Consider the following 24016-nt stretch of genomic DNA (forward strand, 5'->3'; position numbering starts at 1 on the left):
GAAGCCTCTCCTGCTCCCATTCTCTCCCAGAAACGCCTGCCCCACCTCTCCAAGTCGGTACAAAAACCGAAATGCGGATCAAGACGCAGCCCAGCAGCAGCCCTTTATACGACGTCCCCAGGAGGCCTGCGGGGTCGGCTGATTCAAGCTCTCGGGAGCGAGCAGGGAGCGCTCCCGACTTTTCTGGAGCCCAGACGTCCTAGGACTCACCTTCCCCCGATTGCGCACCGTCCCTCTCCTGGCCCAGGACTCTCCCTCCCACTGTTCCCAGGTGGGCGCCGGCCGGCGAGGGACGCGCGCGGGGCGCTGGCGCGGCGCCCACAGCGCTGCACCTGTGGGCGCCGGGGGCGCGGGCCCCTGCGGGCGTGAGCGGGCGCAGCTCCCCGGCGGCTCCGCTAGGGGTCTCTCTCGGGTGCCGAGCGGGGCGGGCCGGATCAGCTGACTCTCCGGGCTGCGAGCCCTGCCGCCGCACTCCGGCTCCGTCAGTTTCCTCAGCGGCGGTAGGCGAGAGCACACGGAGCAGCGCTGGTGCGGGACCCCTGGAGACGGCGGCGGCGGCGCGGGCAGAGCAAGGGCGCGGCGGATCCCACTCGCAGAGCAGCGCACTCGGTGCCCCGCGCAGGGTCGCGATGCTGCCCGGTTTGGCACTGCTCCTGCTGGCCGCCTGGACGGCTCGGGCGCTGGAGGTGGGTGCCGCGCCTCGGAAGGGGGTTGGGTGTGTGTGTGTGGCGGGGGGACATTACCCCCCCCCCCCAGTCTCTAATACGGAGAAGTCTGGGGTGGTCGCGGGGACCCCGCTGCCCTCCACCTCCGCTCGCTGGTGCCCTGCGCATCCCGCCCTCGGCCCAGCCCTGCCCTGGGGACGCGCGCTCCAGCCCTCGGAGGCGAGGGGTCGGCTGGGCGACCGGGCACCCCTGTTCACGGGCCAGAAGGGGAAGGGTCGACGCTAATGCTGGACCCCGACTCAGTCCTTACCTCGCGAGCCGGGGCTGGGAAAGGCGAGAGGCGTCCAGATGGGGGAAGGGGAAGGGAGCACGTGGGGGAAAAGCCGAAAACGCAGCGTCCCCGGATCCGGGGTTTGAAATCCGTGCCCTTGGCTTTCTCTGAGGCCCCGGGACCGCTTGGGAAACCGGGGGCCCCCTCGCTTCTCTCTGCCTCCTCCGCCCCGTTTCACCTTCCTTTCCCGCCCCCCACTCCCTTCCTTGCCCAAATCTCCTCATTCCCCTTGCCGGCTGCCGGCGGCGGCCCCACTGGCCGGGGCCGGCGTCGGGGTCGCGCACCGCCTTCCGCAGGCAAACTTTGAGCATTTCTGCGTCTCCCTTTTGTGTTAAGTTGCGAGAGATGGGAGGGGTCGGAGACCCAGAGCCAGCCCGAAGCCTGGGCGTCCCGGGCGTTCGCTCGCCCCTTCGGCTGCTTCCCCAAAAAGGGAGAGGAAGGGTCCCGGGAACAAAAGCCGCCGCACTCCGCCCTGGCGGGCCGGGGCGCGGTGGCTGAGCCGCGGGGGTCTCCGTGCGCCACGGAGGCTCCCGGCGCTGTGTGTCCGCCCGGGAGGGGGCTGGGGCTTCTCCGGGCGAGCCCTGGGGCCCCTCGGCTTCCCAGCCCCGAATCGCCTCCCGGGCGTGTGTGTTCCGTGCTGGGCTGCAGAGTCCTTGGGGGAGGAGTGCGCGGAGAGCGGGCTGTGCGTCTGGCAAAGGGCAGTGGCGGGTGATGGGGAGGCACGGGCTCTCCCCTCCTGGGCATCAAAGGAGGCGTTTGTCTGATTAAGGCGCGGCCTCCCGCCTGGCAGCTCTGGGGACTCTGGTTGAGTCCCCCCGGGGGCGCAGGATGCTGGGGAGGTCCGCAGGGTCTCTTTTTTCAGGGTGCAGATAAAAGGATTGAATTGAGTGAAGATTAAGACGGAGAAGATGGCGCCTCTGCAGTGCAGCAGAGAAAAGCTGCGAGGAGGCTGCAGCCTGGTGAAATCCACCCACCACTAGGTGTATAACAAGTCTGCCCCATTCATCCAACTCGCGAACCTTCAGCGAACGCCCTGCAAATGACTGCTTTTCTTTTTATCTAAAGATGCTCCGAAGTTGTTTGCTTGACAGTTGGGGCAGAGGAGGTTGCATTTTGCATCGGTTTTGCTCCCTGTCTTAACTATGTGCAGCCTCCCCTCCCAGTCCCCCTCCCTTTCCCCCCTACCTCATAGTAATTTTCCAAAAAAGCAATTTCCGGACTAGTGTTTTCCTGCAGTTCCACCGAAGCTGTGCAATCACACTATTACAGTTTCTTGGTCCGTAATTTGCAAGGTCATTGAACTTTTTTCCTCTCTGGTTTTTACCCACAAGTGCCTCAAGAATCACCTTAAGGCTACTTAAGATCGGTTTTTATTATTTTTTTAAAGAGTCCAAGAATTTGGTTTTCCATATTTTTAGAGAATGTATTTAAGGGAATTCTATCTGATGACATTTGTATAATTATTTCACTTTTGCCTGATTCTCTAACTTGCAAATTTGAAAACACAATTAAATCATTAAAAGCATATCACAACAATTATTTTTGAAGCTTTTATCAGAACAAGTATTTAACTTTCTTGAGCAATTTTTTTTCTTATAAAAAGCAGCAGCCTGTAGGCACCTATGCTTCAGTTCTAATTTGGGGGCTGTTTGATTGCGTTTCTTGGCTTTTTCTGCTATGCTACTGGATATTTCCATGGGTTGTTGTCATCTCCTTCCTTTCAAGGGTGCAGGTGAGATTCCCATTAATCCATTTGCAAAGTGTTGGTAGAGGGTGGGCAAGTCACGCTAATGAGGTTCACAGGGAATTTAACCAGAGCTTGGAAAACAGGTCTGCTGCAGGTGTCCGTAGCACAGAAGTATTAAAGGCAAGGATCGTGGGGCCGCGCCTTGGGAAGCGCTGGGATTACCTGGCCTCATGATCTTGTGCGCCTGGGCTCAGCAGACCTTGACGTTTATTTACTTAGTTGTTTCAACCTACTGCTTCTTAAGTTTTATTTCCCTGTAGTGAGGGCTTAGCCTAATCACAATTGCCTTGGTGGTGTTGGTGCTGATTCTCAGATGATAGAAACCCACTGCTAACACAAGCCCTGCTCCAAGGGTTAGAAAACTTGCATGCCAACTAGGGAAGCTGAGGGCTTTTGCAAGGAATGACCTTTTCTTGCTGACCCCTGGGGAGCCATAATGACTGGCCAGCTGCAAAACTCCTCACTTGTAGCCATAACCAGCAGAGGCTCCTGACAGAGGCACTTGCAAGGCTGTTAATACTGCAGAGGAGTTAGGAGATAGAATAAATCTGAGTCCAGGCTCAGGAATGCAAGATCACAGGGTTAAATTAGGACTGATTTTAAAAATAATGAAAAACAAATGTGATCGATTGAATATGGGTTTGAAGGAAAATGGAGGGTATATGATTCAGGCTTTTCCTTTATGCTGGAGGATTCCTATTTCATGTTACTGCTATGGCATAGGGGAGTCTTCCATATAGATACTTGTATGTTGATGAAGGTTGTCAGTCATTCTAGAAATGCAGGTAGCTATTATGTGCCTGAAGAAACGAATAAAAAGTACAACACAATTCACTAAAAATATGTTTCTGCAAATTTTATTACCTTTAGAGATTTATGGCATCTTTTATTAATACATTCCTTTTTGAATCTCTCTCTCATTGTATCCATTATGTATGCGCAAGTAAACCTGTACCTGTGCACTTGAAATGTAAACTTTCCAGAATGTAAGGTTTAGTTTGCATGCATGCACTTTATATCCGCCCTTTCCCAGGTCGTTTGCAAGGTAAATAAAGCATGCACATGATTATAAAAGAAAACCAAATGTGTTAAGGACCGGAAGGAAAGTACAGGGTAAGTGGCATACGGAGTAAAAGTGATCCAGAGTAAACACCTATATTTAATGTGTAAAGGAACAAGGGATGAGATAATCTGGAGCATTTCCTGGTGGTAAATTTCCAGCCAGGTTTGTATCCTGGGGCTGGAGAGTGAGGCTAATCTCGGCATTTACCATATTTGTTTACATGGCTCTCGGCACCTCTCCACACACACACACACACACACACACACACACACACACACACACGAGTGTAGGCGGGGCCTTTGTCTTCATCATTAGGGCTGGGTGAAGTTGAGGTTCTTAAATCCTAAAAGAATGAGAAGGGTTGGGCTTTGATTACTTTTCATCTATTCAGTAGGGACATTCTTATTGATTCTTTTTTTTTGGGCCAAGCCCTGTCCCTCCACCGTGATGCTATGTGGTAAGCAAAACCATCTTTTCCTTCAGGAAGCTTCCAGTCTTCTGGGGAAGGCAGACAAGGAACAAATCCTGAGGCATGGGAGCTGCAGCAGATGCCGGCGCAGGGTACTCACTGCAGAGCGGTGGGGAATAAGTGAGAGACTGAGGGGCTCAGAGCTCTGGTCTCTTCAGCAGCATCTGACTAAGGCAGTACATGATGAAAAACTGGATGGGCAAAATGAAATGTTTTTTGTTTGATTTTTGGTTTTTGCAGGTGGTTTGCTACCTCTCCTTGTTCAACTTGACCATGAGACCTTTCATTAATTTTTGCTGCTGTTATAAAAAACAGACAGCTCCGAAACCCTCTAACTAAATTTGCAAATGAAAACCTTAGTAAAGGGGCAGATGTTATGTAACTGTTTCTTCAGTTGAATTTGTGTGGCTTGAGAAATGTTTCAGTGAAAACACTAATATTTTATATGAAGAAATGGTTAGTAGATTTTTCTTGTTAGATTAATCCTCGTCAATAGATATGTTTTGTTTGATCCTCTTTTGAAGTCTACCCAAACCTGGATTAGAATGATTGTAGATAATTAGAATAGAATGATTATGTAGATAATTAATTTAAAAAGTCTGGATTTGTTTATCAATTAGTAGTTTGATAAAAGAGTGATACTTAATCTGATAGTTACCTGGCTATTCAAAGGGTGATTCAAAGGACTTAGGTTCACTTGTGTGAAATCCTACTTGCAACAGGGAGCTAAAAGGTCATTTTATTTAGATTTATTTAGCATGACTGCATTTTGAAGAAACATGTGATGATACATATTTAGGTTGAACATTGCTAGGATCTGTAATATTTTATGGAAGGAAGATAGTAGTTGAAGTAGGGAAGTTGAGAGATTAAAAAATCCAGCTTTATGGAAAGAACTGGAGTTGTTTCTACATTTAAAATGTTGATTTCTAGTCCAGGCGTATTGTGAGGCCAGTAACCCTTAGTCATTGAGTGTTTCATAGGTGTTTGTAGAGAAGGCAGCATTGCACACTGATCACGAGACTGGAGAAGGCTGAGATTGCATGAGCATAAATTCTGGCTTTGTTCCTTTTGAACTGTTTCCCATGGGCAAGTTGATGTGCCTTTGTTGAATGGGGATACTAATATTTATGGTTGCTGATGACTGAATTCATAGTAGGATATTTCAAAAAATTCATGAAAAAAATGGAATTAAAAGATGGGTTTATTTTGGTACTAATTTTTTTTGAAATCCATGAAAAATTTTTACAATATACATTTTCCATGACCTTTTTGAAAACCGTTGTATGACTGGATTTCAAGTTTTTTTTGCATCAAAGTAAACATTTTTTAATTCCATTTTCCATTAACTTTTAAAAGAACTGTTGTATATGTATAAAATGCGTGGAACAGTATATGAGTTAATATATATGGACGTTGATAGCACACTATAAGTAATGAGTGTTATTATAGGTAATGATGATGTAAAATGGGTATATTTAAATCTCACATGAAAGTTTTTAAAAAAATCCATATCTCATTTATTGACTAGTTCACTTAACTAATTAAGACTATAATTGGAAATTGGCAGTTTTTTCTCTAAAACAAGGAATGGATTTAATTTTAATGTAAAAGCATACTTAAGATAAAATTTTTATAATATTAAATTTCGCTTATTAAATATTTATTTTTCATACTTCAATTGACTTTTTCAAAGACAGTAAAATAATTCATGTTCACTGAAAATTTTAAACACTATGGAAATGTATGAAAATGATAAGCAGGTTTTACATAAATGGGGAAGACCTATTTTTAATCCATGCACTGGCAGCTTACCACACATCTAATACTGAGCGTGTTCATACACAGGCTTGGTTATTAGCTCACCTATTCAATGGCCATCAGCTATGAGCAAGGTGCTGTGGACAAACTTGGTTTAGTTTTTAGAAAAATCATTTCCAGAAGAATGAATAAACAGTCTTTGTCAATCTGATCAGAAGTGGAAGATTTGAATGCCAGCAAAAATTTGGTCTTAGATGGAATCTTGCATCACCCGAGGATGAGAAAGCCAACCAACAGATTGCTGGAGATTGCAGCACGAAATCAGTTTCAAAATGAAATGAATTTATATTACTTGCTATATTATGATCATCACATTATTATATCACATTTATAGTCATCTGGTGCTTAATAAAATTATACATTTTTTTTTTACAAGTCAGTGTGAAAAATTTCTTAATTTTCATTTATTTTAAAGGCAGAGAGACAGATCTCACACCCTCAGGTTCACTCCCCAAATGCCCATAACAGCTGAAGCTGGGCCAGACTGAAGTCAAGAACTTGAAACTCCATTTGGGTTTCCTATGCAGGTGATACCCAAGTACATGAACCATCACCTGCTGCCTCCCAGAAGTGCACATTAGTAGGAAGCTGGAATCAGAAGAAAAGGAGGACTCAAAGCAGGGACTTTGATATGGGATGTAGGTGACATGATGTCTTAACCACCACAATATATGTCCACCCACAAAAGTCGGCAGGTTTTGCTTATGAAATTATAACTCAGTTTCAAAATTAGGCTACAAATATTTGAAAGCTTTGAGTTTGTGAAACTGGTGATGCCAGGGTTAAATTATGATTGAAAAGAAGAAAGGTCCCAAGGAATCTGTGTGAGTTTTTCTTAATTAACGCTTGTTTTTATGATCATCCCCCTCAACCAAAAGAAAACAAAATTGCAAGTAGAGGTTGTAACCAGAGGAGCCATATTTTTAACAAACACTGCTCCGAGGACACCCAGGACTGAGATGGCCCCCAGATCACATATGTAGGGCTGATGAGCAGAGATGAGGAATAAACCACACAAATATTACAAAATTGGGTTTAGAAGAAGCCTGTTTTATAGAAGAACAGATCCTGTTGAACAAAATGAGTGGTTTCTTAAGGTCTTGTTAGGGATGGACCCAAAACAGTGTTTGAATTTCTTAATTTCTAGATTGTCTCTCTCTTCCTTTCAGTTTCAGAAACTTTTCAGATGAGGGATTTGACAAGAAAATGTTTTTTTTTTTTCTTTTTTGGTAATTTTGTTGGTATGGAATTGTTCTTTGCCTGACTCTTCTTCTAAAAGATCAAATCATTTCTCCTGTGCTCTCAGTTTGCCTCTGGAGAAAGCCATGTACTGTCTTCATCAAAAAATAATAAGGCATTCTACATGATAAGGGGCTGATAAATTATTTTCCAGCCATAAAGGATACTTAGTAAGACATGTTGTAGAAAGAGAAGTCATTTGTAGTTAAGTGAAGAAATGCATTAGTGCTCTTGTTGCTTTGCTAAATTTCTAATCTTTAATGACTGCAATATATTTGGGTCCTGTGGAGACATTTTACAGGAGCAGAAACAAGAGGTTTAATCCTACACTCGAGATACATTTCTGTGTTTCAGACCTGCCCTCTCACCCCCAATTACCACAAACTCATTTGTTTAGTTTTTCCTTGTCTACACCAGCCTGATTGGGATTTTACAATGAAATTAATGAGGCAATACAAATTTCATTTTAATATGAAGAAAATGGTACCCATTAAGGTTTGATTACTCCAAAAAGAAGAACTTTCATGTCTACTGTTACTGTTGCGTGAATTTTCAAAAGCATAATTACATTGTTTTTATAAATGCTATTCAGTTATTTTGTTTGTAGATGAATTGATAGGTAGACACGGTAAAGCTAGAGTATCACTATTCTTGGCCATATTGATTTTTTTCATCTTTCAAAAGATCTTCAAAAATTTTGAAAATGATAGTTTTTTGAGAGTCCACAGAGACTTCGAACCCATTATATGAGAAGTAATATTTGATAGGCAGTATTCCCTGTCCTTGTGGTCTTAGTTGCTTGTTTTGATTTGTTTAAAACAATGTGATTTTGACTTTGCAGCAGTGTATTTGTTTGAGGATGTAAGTGAAGTGTTCTTAAGAAACCGTGGTAACATGCAGATATCCAGACTAAGAATAATATATTCAGAGATACATATTAAATTAGAAACATTAAATTAATTACCTACTTAAAATCAAATTTCTATAGAAAAAGTTACCAGCTTATTTTCATACACTGAGAAGTCTAAGTTCTTTTAGTATACCCAGGAAAGGAAATTTATTCTTTCTATTTATAGGAGAGGGGTAGACCAAATAAGTAGGAGGTAGTAGGTGACTTGAAAAAAATTTAGTTGGGTAAGAGATGTAGGGAACACCATGTGGAAGAGTATTGTGAATGTGATATTTTGATGTGGAATTATCCAAGAAGGTTTCTCATTGGGTCGCTCCCCAAGGGTTAACTTAAGAAAGTAGAGGAAAGAACTATACTCATGTATTCACTTTGATGTAGATGGGTAACTGGGAACAGGGAATCTACGTTGGGTGAACAAGAACAGAAGTGGTGGAGAATACAAGTTAATATTGACTGTGGTTACACGAGATTTCCTATAGTTTATCACAATAATGCCTCACATCTAGTACTTACAAGTATTTGATACATATTTTTAGTGAGTAACATAGAAATTCTATATTATGGTGATAAGATATTATGTATATGTTCTGGACATTTGAGGTAACTACCTCTCATTTAAAAAATTGTAAACAAGCATACAAAGAAAATTAAAACCTTTTGTAAGATTTATTTTTTCAGCTTTTTCTAAAGCATTTTATTGTGGAAAGTTTCATAAATGCTATCAGTGACTTAGTTACTTAGTGCCCAGACATTTGCAGCTCTCTATTTCAGGAGTTCAATTGTCCTAGCCAAAAAAATGTCTTCTTCCTGAAATACTTCATTAATCCCCTAATTGGTTGATCCACTTTGGGTTGAGGATGCCTAGAAATGATTATATCTGAATAAGATAGTGGAGTTCAGACAGAAAATGTTGTTTGTTGGCATTAAATTGATTGGCCATTAAAATGAAAATTATATTGTCATTGCCTTTTTTCCCTAGTTTCCTACTCTTTTTTTTTTTTTTGCCATTTGACAGCTAATATTTATTTTTTACTTTATTGTGAAGAGGATTAAAACTGGTCCTTTAAAAAATAAATATTGAATACCGTTATTTCTGTCCTCTAAAAAGATTATACTTCTTAAGTTTAAGGGCTTGAAGCCAATAAGACCGTATGCCATTAACTTGACAGGCATTGAAAATCTAATTGAAGTCATTATGATTAGCCTTGTATCTTGCTAGTGTTTTCTCAAGCTTGTTTTTAATGCTTTATGTCAAGTGTTAAATCTTTTTATGCCAAAGAATTGAGAAAATTTAAAACCTTTAAAAGTCATCCTGATTTTAAAGTGCTGTAGTCATCTTGTTGAGGAGTTGCTTCTCGCCTAACCCATAGGCTATGTGAACATGAAGGCAGCTTATGTATTGCTGCTAAGCACTGTCAGGGACTCCACTTTTAAGACAAAACAACATTTTTCAACCAGTGCATATTTGTTTGGTGAAATGTGAGCGCAGGGTGTACCTGAGGGAAACTGGAAGATTTCTAGGTGATGATAGGGTGACCATGCGACTGTGTGGCTGAAAACCGTACAAGCAAAGGGCAGTGCATGATGTCCTGGAGTCTGTGTCATTCATCAGCATGGTCATTAAATTTGTCCAGGACAGAGATAATGAATGATACAGTGGCATGTAGGGCGTACTTTAAACAAGAGACCATGCAGCGCTACCTTGCTTCCTGAAGTTCCTTTTCTTTGTATTTGCTATTTGAATATTTCACTTCATGTTTGTGAACTGAACCCATAGGTTAAATTTGTGTTGTGAACTTTCTGGGTAATGTTGTAAGGACATGGATGGGAAGTGTTCGGTTTGCTGGTGTGTTTCTGTTGTATTTATTGATTTCATTAATAGCTGGCGAAGAGACATGGAAAAATTGTCAGTGTTTTAAGTCCTTTTACTGGAGGAAAAAAAATCACTGGGTAAAATGTCATTCTTACAGTTTATTATCTTTTTAAAGAATTCTGACATGTCAACCTCATTGCTCGTTTACTTGTTCATATCAGAGATTGAACATGTCAAACCCAATCCCAAACCCTGGATTCATTTGGCAAGTGAGGGGCAGGTTTAAATGGATATATGGATTATGCATTCACCTGTTCTGTCCTTACTCCAAATAGTCTCAGGGTATTTGTGATTCGTTTCTGTGATGTTAACACAGATTTGTAGCTCTGATTTCTTAGCTCTGATTTCTAAAATTAATTTCCTATCTTCTCCCTCTTGAGATTTTTGAAAATATTTATTTATTTATTTGAAAGAGATACAGAGAGAGAGAGAGAGAGAGGAGGACAGAGATCTTGCATTTGCTGGTTTATTCTCCAGATGGCTATAACGTCTGGGGCTGGCCCATGGTGAAGCCAGCAGCCAGGAGCTTCTTCCATGTCTCCCATGTAGGTGCATGGGCCCAAGCACTTGGGCCATCCTCTGCTGCCTTCCCAGGTGCATTACCAGGGAGCTGGTTGGGTAGTGGAGCAGCTGGGATTCGAACCAGCACCCATGGATGCCAGCGTTGTAGACAGGGGCTTTCCACATTACTCCACAACAGCAGCCCCCCTCTTAAATTTTTAAACTTGTTATTTTATGGGACAGATCCTAAATGGCTTTGGTGTTAGAATTGTTACTGGAGCCCTGGACTCTGGTAGGGTGTGAGTAAATGGAGGGGTACCTCAAGCTGTACCTAATAGAGGAAGGAGGAGATGCAGAAATAATTAGGTTCAACATGGATGGCTCCCACAGAAGGATATAAGAGGTCTGCATGGAGAAGACCGGCAGCATTGGAGCCAGGTTGCAAGGATGGGTGGAGGTGAAGTTGAGCATGGCAGGGCTTCCCAGACAGAAAGAACAGTGAGGATGTAAAGGAATTTGTGAGGATGAGAGTGAGATATGGTAGGAGATTAAGAGTTTTGGATACCCTTGATGAAATTGAACTTTATGTTTTCAGCAGTGGGGTACTTGTAAGTGTTCCTACAATGGAAATATTGGTGACTATGATTCTGTTAGATTTAGGAGCTTTTGCCAAAGTCGTTATCAGTGTCTGCTCAATTGTGTTGTCCAGATAGATGGTGACACCTGGCTGCAAGGAGGACTTGTCCATGCTCCATTAGCTGGGAGCATTGCCTCTGGGGTATGTTGCAGGTTCTCTTCCTAAAGGTTAAGGGAAGGTATAGGATACTGGGTGACAACTGATGTTTTGGGATTTCAAGGAAATACAATACTTTATAGACATGTAGAGGAAACTGGGAGGACTAATAAGCATTCCAAACCCAAGCAAAGATTCTCCGTGAGCTATTAGAGTAGGTGTTTGGGATTTTCCCCCTTTGCTTGTCTGCTGGCCAACCACATAGGAAGCACATCTTCCTGGAGATGGAGGAAAGACAAGCCTTTTTGTTCTTAGAGGTAACACCCAGGAGCCAACCCTTCTCAATGGCCCGTGGAACCCAAGTTGTGTTCAGACTTGTGTTCCTGGGAAAGCCATCCCACCAGAGTGATGGAATTTCTGTATCTCTGGGTATTAGTGGCAGTGTCGGCTTACTCTCCCTGTTAGTAAACTATCTTTCGTTTGATCTGGAGACTTCCCCAAAGAACTTTTTGTTGCACTTGTCCTTTGAAAAGAGTAGCAGATAAAGCAAGCTTTGAGGTTTTCAGAAAAGAGCATGATACTGAGCGTCTCTTTAGAGCAAGATCTGCCTATCGTGTCCAGCCTGCTTTCAGCTTTTCAGATCTGTGCAGGCTTACCTGTTGTTGTTAAACCAGAGTAGAAATTTCTGTGGGAAAGAGGAAAGGAAATCTTAATATATTTGCATCAATAAAAAGGGGACAGCCATTAAAAGTTTTAAATTATTCATTAGTTTCTTACTCATTTCAATTAATAAAAATACTTGGTCTTTTAAAAAATATTTACTTATTTTCATTTTATTTAAAGGGCAGAGAGACAAAGAGTTAGAGATCTTCTATCTACTGGTTTACTCCCCAGATGCTCACAATAGCCAGAAGTGCATCAGACCAAAGCCAGGAGCCAACAACTCCACCTGAGTCTCTCCCACGTGGTTGGCAGCAACCCAAATACATGAGATGTCACCCGCTGCTGCCAGGGTGCCCATTAGCTGGAAACCGGATCGGAAGCAGGGCAGCCAGGACTAGAACCAGCCACTCTGATATGGGATGTGGGTATCCAAAGTGGCAACTTAAGCCACTATAACTTGAGCCAAATGTCTGCCCTTTGTTTCAGTTATTCCAAAAATGATTCAGTGACGATATGTACCAAAAAATATGTTGATGAAAGAAAGATGTTGGAAAAACCTATAGTTCTTTGCAGGCTTGAAATAATCATCTGTGCTAGGGAGTGTTTGGAAATTTTCTAGTAGGGATTTTATCTGTGATCAAAGGTTTGTTTAAAATATGTCCCAGTAGTTTGCCATATTGTATATGGCTTTATCTTAAGGGAATGTCTAAAATGTCGTGTTTCCTCAAAAGCTGCTCTTGGTTTTATAAAGCATTTCTTTTTGAATTTGTGGTTCCCTTGAAGATTAGTCAAAAGGATAGCTCAAATTCGAACATTTTAAATCTTGGCAATTTTTTTTCTTGTAAATTTAAGTATCAAGAACATGTTTTACTTTTCCATTTTGTGCTGTCTATAGAAAAACAGGTGACAATTTAGATGTGTTTGGAATAGTTGATCAATAATGAGAATCCAGAATAGTAACCGTAATACATATATGAATGTATATTTTGATCATCTTATGATGCTCATGTTTTGGAATTGTTTTCCCCCATAAAGAGTTGGTGCTAATTTATATCATGTGAGCACGTTTGAAAATTTGTTTTTATTATATTAGAACTTGGAAATTTAAAAATCCTTAATTCGTGCATACTTTTATAATAATTTCTGCAATTTGAGCAACCTTGATTTTAAAAAGTTTCGCTAAAGAACATAGATTCTGAATTCTGTTTTGCTTTCATATATCTGAAAATAATCTGAGTCTTCCCGACTAACCATCCTTCAGGCCCCATCTGAAATCAGTGGCCTTCACTGGTCTGGACTGCAGAGGGAAGGACTGCTATTGGCCTAATTTCAGTAACTGATTTTGCAGGCATGTAGATGAACGCCTTTGCTGAAGGTCACTGAAATGAGAAAGTTTGGCAGTGAGAATACGTTCTAAGAAAAATTAATGAGTGTTTGCTCTGGACCCATCTGGATCTTATTAATATTTCATTGATTTTGTTCATAGCAAGCACTTTAGAAAATATACCTGCTTCTCATTATTTAAAATACATTACCTAAATTGATAGTGATTATAGAAATTTGTTGAAAAGTTCCTAGCTAGTATTGATACAATAAAAATATGGTCAGTTCATGGAAATTCATTTTAGTTGTACCTACTAAAGTCAAACATGAGATTAAAAAATGGATGATCTTTATGAAGCACACTAAATTGTTACTTTATATATATTAGATTCACAGGAAACTGCAAATAGGCTGAAAGTGCCTGTGTAAAGGCCCATCTATTTAGGATTATCCTTACGGTCTGCACTATAGGACTGGAATAAATAAAGTGTTATTGATTATTTTTAGACCCCGTGTTTTTTGCTGTTCATTCATTTTTGGTGCTCAAAATAAGAAAACAAAAGCATACTTCAAAGCGCCCACTTACACGCAAAGTTATGGGCATGGTAGACACTAAGTTCTAAAGTGGAGAGGCGGAATAACAGTCACTATTCCATGCACATGCTCTCCTGGGTCTTCCATCTCAGAATTCTTCCAGCCCAGGCCCTACTGTAAGGCAGCAGTCTCCAACCAAACTGTATGGGAACATTAGATCCAATTTAAAATGTTGAGGTGACCACATAAAAAGAAAAATAGGTGAAGTTGGTTTTAATAGGTAATAAATCCAGAATATTTGAATTTGTGGTCATAAAAACACTGTTTGTCAACCACAGTGCATGCTTTTTTCATGTCATGTCATCAGAACTTTCACATAGAGCATATTTGAATTGAGGCCCACCACGTGTCAAGCGCCCAGCAACCACGTGTGACTACAGTCTGCCATAGTGGATAGTACAACCCTAGAAGGTTAACCAAACCTGTTGCTGAATAGGAAGAGAATCATAGTTTTTGGAGCCGGCAGAAGCAATAAAACTATTCTAAGCTCTTCTGATTTGTGAGATGAAAAAAGTAGGACTTGGAGCTGTTTGAGTTGCTCGGAATCACACACATGCTTAGGGTGCAAAGCCCAATCCTTGTCTGACTCTGCATCTCTCTCTTCTTCACCTTGATGATTCTCCTGTCAGTTCCATGTTACTGGATCAAGTTTCTTAAGTTGTTGCTTCCAGTTAAATATTGAGTAGGAGCATTAATAAAATCTGGTCACTTTAAGAAGGCGTGGCTGTCCTAGACAAAACTGTTTAGCGGCAGTGAGAGTAGAATTACCAGGCAAATCTGCACCCTCTGTGGAATAGTGAAATAAAATGCTGGGTGAGGTGGCTAGTTTTTCTTGTTTTGGACCCAAGTTTTTTGTTTGTTTGTTTAAGATTTATTTATTTATTTGAAAGTCAGAGTTACACAGAGAAGAAAGGGAGAGACAGAGAGAGAGAGAGAGGTCTTCCAACCACGGGTTCACTCCCCATTTGGCTGCAATGGCCAGAGCTGAGCTGATATGAAGCAAGGAGACAGGAGCTTCTTTTGGGTCTCCCATGCAGGTGCAGGAGCCCAAGCTCTTGGGCCATCCTCTACTGCTTTCCCAGGCCACAGCAGAGAGCTGGATCAGGAGTGGAGCAGCTGGGACTTGAACCGGCGCCCATTTGGGGAAACTGGCACTGCAGGTGACAGCTTTAGCCACTATGCCACAGTGCTATTCCCCAGGTTTTGTGACAGAGATCACTGGTTGGAATGTCAGCTTCCTACTTAAAGGAAGGGAGATAGACATTTCGTTACCTTACACATTTTGTTGTGTGTATGAATATGTTGAAGAATACATGTTGTAAGGAATTGTACTTCGTTTCTGAGCTTCTGGAAAGGTTGGGTGGTTTAAATGGTTTAAATAGGATTTGTCTCCCCAGCTCATGTAGATGTTTATATCTCAAAGTCTTATGTTAATGGATGATGAATTACGGGGGGTGGAGCTTGATCCAGTTCTGGTATCTGGGAGGAGGTCATAGTGGGTGGTCCTTAGCTTTCAGAAGATAGTTCCTTTTTTGTTTTTAAATTTTTACCTACCTGAAAGGCGGAGAGACAGAAGCAGGCAGAGATCTGTGCTAGTTCACTCTTAAGTGACTGAAATGCTGAATCCATGAGCTGGGAACCCCGTCTAGGTCTCTCATGTGGGCGACAGGGACCCTCTGCTGCCCTCCAGTGTGTGCATTCCCAGGAAGCTGGAATGGAGAGTGGAGCCTCAACTCAAACCCAGGCATTCCCATATGGGATGCAGGTATCCCAGCTTAACCCTTGTACCCTGTGCCAACCGCCTGCCACTGGAAGATGGTTCTTCTGAGACGGTTGGTTTTCTAATTCAGGTTTGGCCCGGCCTCTCTGCTTCCTGCCTCACCATGTGAGTTTCCCCCTCATTCATTCTGCCATGCATCTCTCCCATCAGACACCAGAACAATGGGGCCATCTGGTCCTGGACTTCAAAGCTGTAAGCTGGAGTAAGCGGTCTTCCTTCCTACAAAGCTCCTCTCGGATATTTTAGTTATAGTAACAAAAAGCTGACTAATGCACTGGGCTTAAGCTTTCATTTCCCCTCCTTGTTTTGGAACATTGCTCCTGGTGTGCCTATACGTCTTACTCTGTTATATTGAAAGTATGACATCTTTTGACAGCTTAAGCCCAGTGCACTCCTGACATGTAAAATATTTATTTTCAGATTGTTAGCAAATATGGAAAGTGAAGTTGCATAGCATAGGCTGGAGAAGAGATTGGTGTGCTCCTGTTGTTACTCATTGTTTTATTTGTTTTAGAACATGGAAAAATGCATGATAGATGTATATTTAGAATTATAAGATGTTTTCAGTTCATTCCTAACATATTTCATTTTAGACATATGAATATTCCTGAAATACTTTCTTTTCATTTCATTTCATTCCTAAAATATTTATCAGCATGGATGTTATAGATTGTGTGAGAGTGCTTTGAAAAGAGTTAGAGTTTATTCATATACTAAGGTTTCATAATTTTGGATTTAGTGTTAAGAGTTTTTCTGTTTGAAACTTTGCACTTTTTCTGTGGCAAGGCCTTGCCCACAGGAACCATTGACCTTTAAGTTAAGCACACACTGTATTTTTAAAACTTTTAAAAGTGAAAAGTTTAATTTTGCCAATACTGATGTATTGGGACCATACTTAGTAGAGTCACAGTTTGCACAAATGATTTTTACTATGTACATAATGGTGAATCTATGAGATACATACAAGTTAAATAATGCATGGAGAGGGGGCCGGTGCGGTGGCTCACTTGGTTGATCCTCCGCCTGCAGCGCCAGCATCCCACATGGGCGCTGGGTTCTGGTCCCAGTTGCTCCTCTTCCAGTTCAGCTCTCTGCTGTGGCCCAGGAGGGCAGCAGAGGATGGCCCAGGTGCTTGGACCCCTGTACCTGCGTGGGAGACCAGGAGGAAGCTCCTGGCTTCGGATCGGCGCAGCATAGCGGCCATTTGGAGAGTGAACAGCGGAAGGAAGACCTTTCTCTCTCTCTCTCTGTCTAACTCTCTCTTCCGGGTCTCCCATGTAGGTGCAGGGGCCCAAGGATTTGGGGCATCTTCCACTGCTTTCCCAGGCACATTATCAGGGAGCTGGATTGGAAGTGGAAAAGCCTGGACTCGAACTAGCACCCATATGGGATGCCAGCATTGCAGGTGGCGGATTTACCACAGCACCAGCCTCTTATGTAATTTTTAAAAGCATTTTTGAGATCAGCTATTATTCCCTTCATTTTATTCCTTAACATTAAATTTCATGCTATTTGAAGCCTTTTTAAATGTAATGCTTAAAGGATGTATACATTTGCTTAGGGCAACTGAACTATGAAATTGTGAATGTGTGCTTTTTTTATTTGGCATTATCAACCAAAATTAGTCTGGAAATAATAATGTAGGGAAGGAATGTGTGTCAAATACCTTGTAATATTTTGATTATTTATTGAGTGCTTTACATTGCTGCTCTTAAGTAGTGTTCAACAGGTGGTCCCTCAGGTATAAATCAGTACTTAAAGAAAATGAGATAAACAGATGCTATGGACATTAAGAATAATAACTGAGGAAAGCCTGATCTAGGAATGCAGACACGTCTGATTTAATGGCTTTGCAATTGCTTGTGTAGGCCTAAGTTTGACTGCAAGCTGGCATCAGATTTGACAGGCAAACATAGCTGGGGCTCGGTTGCAGACAATGGAACTGTGTTTTCGGTTTACGGAGCCATTCAGTGGGACTATTCACTGGGTTATGTGATTACACAGATCTAGGTAAAGCGTCATCTTCCCCATTTCCCTGCTCTGAAGATCTCCCCTGACTTCACATAGTTAAAAAAAAAAAACAAGTTGGAAACATGAATTCTCTGAGGTTCCTGAATCTTTAGCCACAAAAGACAATTATATCTATCTCTTTAAATCTCTAAGGTTTTAATCTATTTATTTTTATTTATTTGAAAGAGAGAGACAGAGACAATCAGAGGGTTCCCATCTGCTAGTTCACTCCTCAAATGCTCACAATAGTGGGACTGGGCCGAAGCAAAGGGAAGGGTGTAGACCTAAATCTGGGTCTCCCACATGGGTCTAGGGACCATCATACTTGAGCAATCACCTGCTGCCTCCCAGGTTCTTCAGGAAGCAGAGCCAAGACTTGGACCCAGGCGCTCTGGTTTGGGATGCAGTCATCCCAAGAGGCGTCTTACCTGCTGTGCCATGTGTGGAAGGGCCATTTCCATGGAACTACTCTGTGGAAGGTTGCCAAGCCCATTCAGACACACCCACATAAGTTTGGATTAATAACTGCTGTTTGCATGGTCAGTTAACCAGTTTTATTGCCATGTTTCATACTGTAGGTTTTGGAGCAAAGTCTTATTTATTGTTTGTTTTAAAAATAAATGCAAAATTGTAATGATGTGCTGGTCCTGTTAAACTGGCAATTAATAAAAGCAAATTTCTATACCATCAAAATGACAGGAATTCTGATGGTAATAAAACAGTGCTGTAAAATGTAAACTCATTGATTTGTTCAACACAGTCATGATAAAGGTCTGGAGCCTGATCTCACAGAGTTTATACTCTCGTCAGTGCAGACAGCAGACCCAAGCATATGCTACTCAGCACATTCAGTGCCACTTGGCAGTCAGTGCTATGAAGAAAAATGAAGCCAGTGAGAGGCTGGGGAGAGAAGTGTGGTCTAAGAGTATGAAGGGGATCAGAATGTGCCACCCCAAAATATGCCACTTTGCCATAAAGATTATTTTAAGCTGAAGGCAAGTGAGAAACAGCAGACAGAAGCAAAACTTTTACTGGCTGCCATTTCTGCCTTAAGGCAGGGTGTGAGTATCTCTTTGTGACAGTAGCTTCCCTCCCTTTTCTTGTACCAGGAAGGGGAGAGGACTCTTACTACTGGAGACCATGGTACATAGTACTGGCTTCAGTCTGCATAAATAAACCTTTCTGAAATAACCATTATCTGCAGCTAATGTCCCATAAGTTACTGCCCCCCAAACCCAAACCCCTTTTCCTTTGTCTTATCATATCTCCCCAATATATTGTTCTTTGTTAAAATGGTATATAAACTCTCAGGCCTAACTGCTCCTTTGGCAGTTTCATTTCTTTTCTATGGAGTGTTGTCCCTCCTTATATAAGAAACACTAACATTAAATAAAATTTATACATGTATATATAATTATAATATTTTATTCTGAAAGTCATCTTGGGAAAATCACTAGGTAAAAAATGGCAGAAAAATCAAACAGCTGAAGAAAAATGTGAAGATACAGAAATATATATATTTCTTCTTTTTAACCTGTCTTTTGTCAGTTTAATTTGCAAGACCCCAGATACTGAAACTAAAAGAGTAAAGGGAGGAACCTTATTTTCCCTTCCCCTCCAAGTATTCAAGCTGGAGGAAAGAGTCAATACAAAGATTGTGAAGAAGGAGCACGGTGGGGTGTCTGAGGAAGTACCTGAACTATTACAGACATCCCACGGATTGTGAGTGTGCACTTTTCAGTGAGGGTTCACACTGGTGAATCATTTGTCAAAGACAAGTAGTAAGGCTCTTTGATACTGAACTCACTCAGTTAGAGAAGAATGTGTGTTTTTAAGCAAGAGAATTTGAAGAATGACTTCTGTATTCTAAATACTTGATAACTCTCAGAGTGATTAACAATTCATCTTTGCTACTTTTAAAATTTTAAATAGGGAGAAATACTGTTTCAGAGTGATTGCAAGTGTGTGTGTATGTGTGTGGTTGCGATGGAATTAACTGGCATTAGAAACTTGGCAGTCCATCATGTCATGTTGTTTGTGATTTATTAGTTGAGCAACAAATACCTGTATTTCTGGCATGGGTAAAAGTGTGCAGCAGAGAATTTTCCTCAGCTGTGGCAATAATAGCAGTCCTAATTGTTATTAACAGGCATGTAGCTGTTTCTACCAGCCAGCCCCCCTTGGAGGGGCTTCTCAGTTATTCCTCAACTGCCTGTGAGACAGCCAGTTCTATCCCCAGCTGGGAGGGAGCCTGCTTGTGGACTGGGTTCAAACTCCATCTCTCTCTTCCCACTCGCTCTCCCGCCCTGTAGAAAACGGTCCAGTGGATGGAGCTGAGCCCGTGTTTCCCCTTGTATTGGGCAGTTTAACTCCTTGAAGAAGCAAGCCTTAGCGTGCAGGAGACTGATAAGAAGCGATCCGGATCTGTTGGGCTCCCAGTTCCTGGCTGCTGTTCTCGCTCCAGCCTCACCTACAGGAAATTCTGAGTGCTGATGTCTCTGTTGCTGTCCCGTCTTCTCTGCCTTTTCTGCAACCACTGCCTCCATTCCAATCCCATTCTTTCCCTTTCTCTCAACCCAGAGAAGAGGATCCTGAGTGTAGATGTTGAAGTCATCGAGACCTTGGGTTGGAGTCACAGCGTTTCAGTTTCCTAGAGCTGTGATGCCGGAGAGTGGCTTCGCTTCCCCACACTGCATTTCCATATCAGCAAAGATCTGCGAAGGAGTCGTTCAGAGGAAACACTGAATTAAGAATCAGGTAGAAAGCATAGAATGTGACCAGTAGAGTGACTCCGATGAATGAGACATGGCTCTGACTTTAGCAGCTTCTCTCCCTGGACCCTGGGAGTTCCAGTCAGCCACGCCTTACCCCTTTGGACAAGCAGAGGCCAGGGAAGAGGCCCAGCTGCCTGGGACACTGGTCTCGCATTTCAGTGTCACCGAATACACAGGAGGCTCTGGTATCTCACCGTTTCATTGGTAATACGTTTGATGCCTGGAAACAGAATGACTGGCTTGTAATTTGGGGTAGAATTTATTTGTGATCAAGTCCTTAGAGTTTAAAATAAGCCTCATTTCCTTGGTGATTGTCCGCTGCACAGCCCCCCAATCCTGCCCAGCCCCTGCCCCTTCTCTGGGAGCCTGGAAGGGAAACCACTTGGAAAGGAATGCAAAGCACGCTTCCCGCTCCCGGGCTCCTCAGGATGAAGCCACTCTCCTCCTGTCCACTCAGAGACAGCCTTGCCTCTTGGAAGCTGGAGACAGTTACAGCATTCCTGCCTGTCTGTCGAAGATCTCCACTAACCCCTTGGAAAACAGAACTTGGTCTATCACTTAGCAAAGGGGACTGGCAAGGAGGTAGTTGAGAACGGACTTAGGGTTTCCAGCACCTGCAGAGGGTTCCTCAAAGGGTGGGTGTTACTTAGGCTTCAGGTAGAATTCACTTGACCTCTTTGCGCCTGCTCCTTCCTGGTGGCTTTGACTGTGAATTATAAATGTGCATCTACATTCACATGTTATCAGTCTGTTTCTCTATGTCATTCAAACATTTGATTTAGGGGAAAATCACTGTGTACGTTGAATGGTTTCGGGTGGCTCTTAATTTTCATTAATTTGCAGAAATCCGAATTGAGCAACCTAGTTTTTGTTTGGGGAGATTTAAAAAAAATTTTAGGGTGGGCCATTAAGCTGGTCCTCCTGGTCCAGGAGGGATTGAATGTTTTAAAGCAAATATCCCAATTCTGGAGTTTTTGATGTTTTGATTCTAGAAGGATTTAATTTCCCTCCTCTTCATTGCTTCTTGGCCTTTTGGCTAAGATCAAGTGTAGTATTCATTGCTTTATTCTGACCCAGCAAGTGCAAGGCCCTATCAGGTGTTCATCTGTGCGATCCTGTTACACCCACATCCTGTAGCTGCATCCAAGTGCTTTGAGGCCGACTTAACATGGATTAATTGAACAGTTGCTCTGTGAAAACAGATGCTCTTTGCTGCTTATTTCTAATAAATCGTTAAGCCATTTAACAAAGATTTTTCCCTTTAAGAAGTCACATCTTCCTATGAAGCTGTAGAATGATAAAGCAAAACTAACAGGCTTATGTCTCAGTTAGGGTATTACATTGAAAACCCTTGGTCTTGGACTGATCTTGCTCCTTTACTGAACTGCTAGGCAGATGCTCACTCATGAAAATAAGGCTTATGTAAGTGGCAATGTTCAGATGTCATATCAGCACTCGTTTTTGGCAGTGTGACCTTTTACAGTAGCTAAATACTTTTTACACTAAGAAAAGAATTATTTAGCATTTGTGTGCAGTAATATGTCAAGTGGATTCAAAGTCTGAATGCAACAGTGAGATACTAGGTGAGAACATGAAAACATTCCCATGTAGAAGAGAAAGTCAAGCTTACACTGTGGGGGAGGCAGTTCTGCAGGCAGAAATGAGTATAGGTTGAGGACACTTAAGAAAATGAAGACGGTTATTCTGAATGTCGTCTGGGAAATCATTAGGTAAGAATAGGCAGAAAAATCAAACAGCTGAAGAAAAATGTGAAGATACAGAAATTACAGCTGCACAGCACGTGCACAGGAAAATCAGTGGAACAACATAGACGTCCAGAAATGAACATCTGCCTACATTGGATACTGGTGTAAGATAAAAATGGCTGTTGACATCAGAGGGGAGAGATGGATTACCCAATAGGTGGTGTTGGAATATCTGACTATGGAAAGAGGCAGGGCAGTTATAGTGCCTGTAACAGAGTTCTTAAAAATCGGCAACATACTAAATATTTTTAAATTTTTTCTCTCCTTCTTTCTTTTACATATTTACTTATTTTCATTTTACTTGAAAGGCAGAGAGGCAGAGACAGGTCTTCTAGCTGCTGTTTCATTCTTCAAATGCATGCATTAGCTAGGGCAGGGCTAGGCCAAAGCCGGGAGCTGGGACCTCAATCCAGGTCTCCCACATAGGAGGCAGGGACCCAGTACTTGAACCACCACCTGCTGCCTTCTACAGTGAATTGGCAGGAAGCAGGATCCAAAGCAGAGCTGGGGCTTGGACCAGGCGCTCTAATACAGGATAAAGGAATCTCAAGTAGCAATTTAACTGCTGCGCCAAACACCCAACCCTCATTTTTTTCTTTTTTCTTTTTTTCTGTTTAAGATACAAACATCTTAACAAAAAACTGAACACTTTTGTTTTGAAACTTGCAATAAAAAAAGGAACACGCAAGAGAGCGTGGTGTAAGTTCTTAGGTATGTGTCACCCATCCTTAGCAGTTGTAATTCTTAGCTAGTCTTGTTCTATCTGTTCTTCTCCCACCATTCTTCTTACCACACTGGGTTGTTTTGAAATAAATTCAATCATGGAATTTTACCCATAAATATTTCAGTATGGATGTCTAATAGAATCGCTAAAAGAAATGGACAAAAAGACAAAGGCCTTGGATAGTACACAGGAAATAATACACTTAGCCAATAAACCTAGGAAAATATGCTTTAGCTCATTAGTAATCAGGGAAATGCAAGTTAAAACAGAGAGATGACGTTATTTTTATAACGCTATGCTTGCCAAAGTCTAAATACTCTTGCCAGAGTTGATGTTTGTTTCTGTCAGTCAGTACAAAGACTTTCAAGAGCATTCATTCAGAACTTCATGTACATACCTCATTGTAGCAATGTTAGGAATTAGTCCATCATATAGAGTATAATTGCACATGGATGAGGACATTATTACAACATTATTTGTTAATTAAACCAGCTTATTTGTTTTAACCTGTAAGTGGAATATTATGTTGTCATACATTGAATGTAGACATAACTATACTGATACAAATATCTAAAATATACTGTTTTATGAAAAGAAATAGTAAGTAGGCACATCATTTACCTTTAAAGAAATATATATAGATATATATGTAATACATAAAATTTATATGCATTGACCCTCCCTGAAAGAGTCAAGTGAAACTGATGAATTTGACCTATATCATGTGAAAATGGAATGGAGAAGGTAGTAGGTTTTTATTTTCTATGACATCACCTTCTATATTATAACACTTGATTGGTTCTATGACCTCTTCTGATGCCGAAATCCTCAGCTGCTCAAATCCCATATATACAATGGTGTAGCACATATCAGCAAAGAAGCTGCCATCCCCTGTCCAGCTTAAGTCATCTCCAGACACGTGCAATACCTAAGACAATGTAGATGCTGTATAAATAGTTGTTTTACTGTATTGTTTAGAGAATAAGGGCAAGAAGAGGAAGTCCGTACATATTCTGAAGACAGACAGTTG

At 41.9% G+C, this 24016-nt stretch overlaps 1 protein-coding gene across 7 annotated transcripts in view; it reads left to right on the forward strand.

The window, feature by feature from the left end:
- The first annotated feature begins 484 nt into the window (after positions 1 to 484).
- Positions 485 to 24016, forward strand: part of APP (amyloid beta precursor protein) — a 269028-nt gene continuing 245496 nt past the window's right edge. For 6 of the 7 annotated variants that reach the window (XM_008266825.5, XM_008266826.5, XM_008266827.5 and 3 more), the window contains exon 1: positions 485 to 686. In XM_008266825.5, coding sequence (XP_008265047.1) covers positions 630 to 686 — 57 coding nt within the window. In that variant the 5' untranslated portion in view covers positions 485 to 629. 7 annotated transcript variants of the gene reach the window in all.

This window comes from Oryctolagus cuniculus, chromosome 4 (assembly GCF_051225735.1).
Source record: "Oryctolagus cuniculus isolate XC-2025 breed Fujian yellow rabbit chromosome 4, ASM5122573v1, whole genome shotgun sequence".
NCBI lineage: Eukaryota > Metazoa > Chordata > Mammalia > Lagomorpha > Leporidae > Oryctolagus > Oryctolagus cuniculus.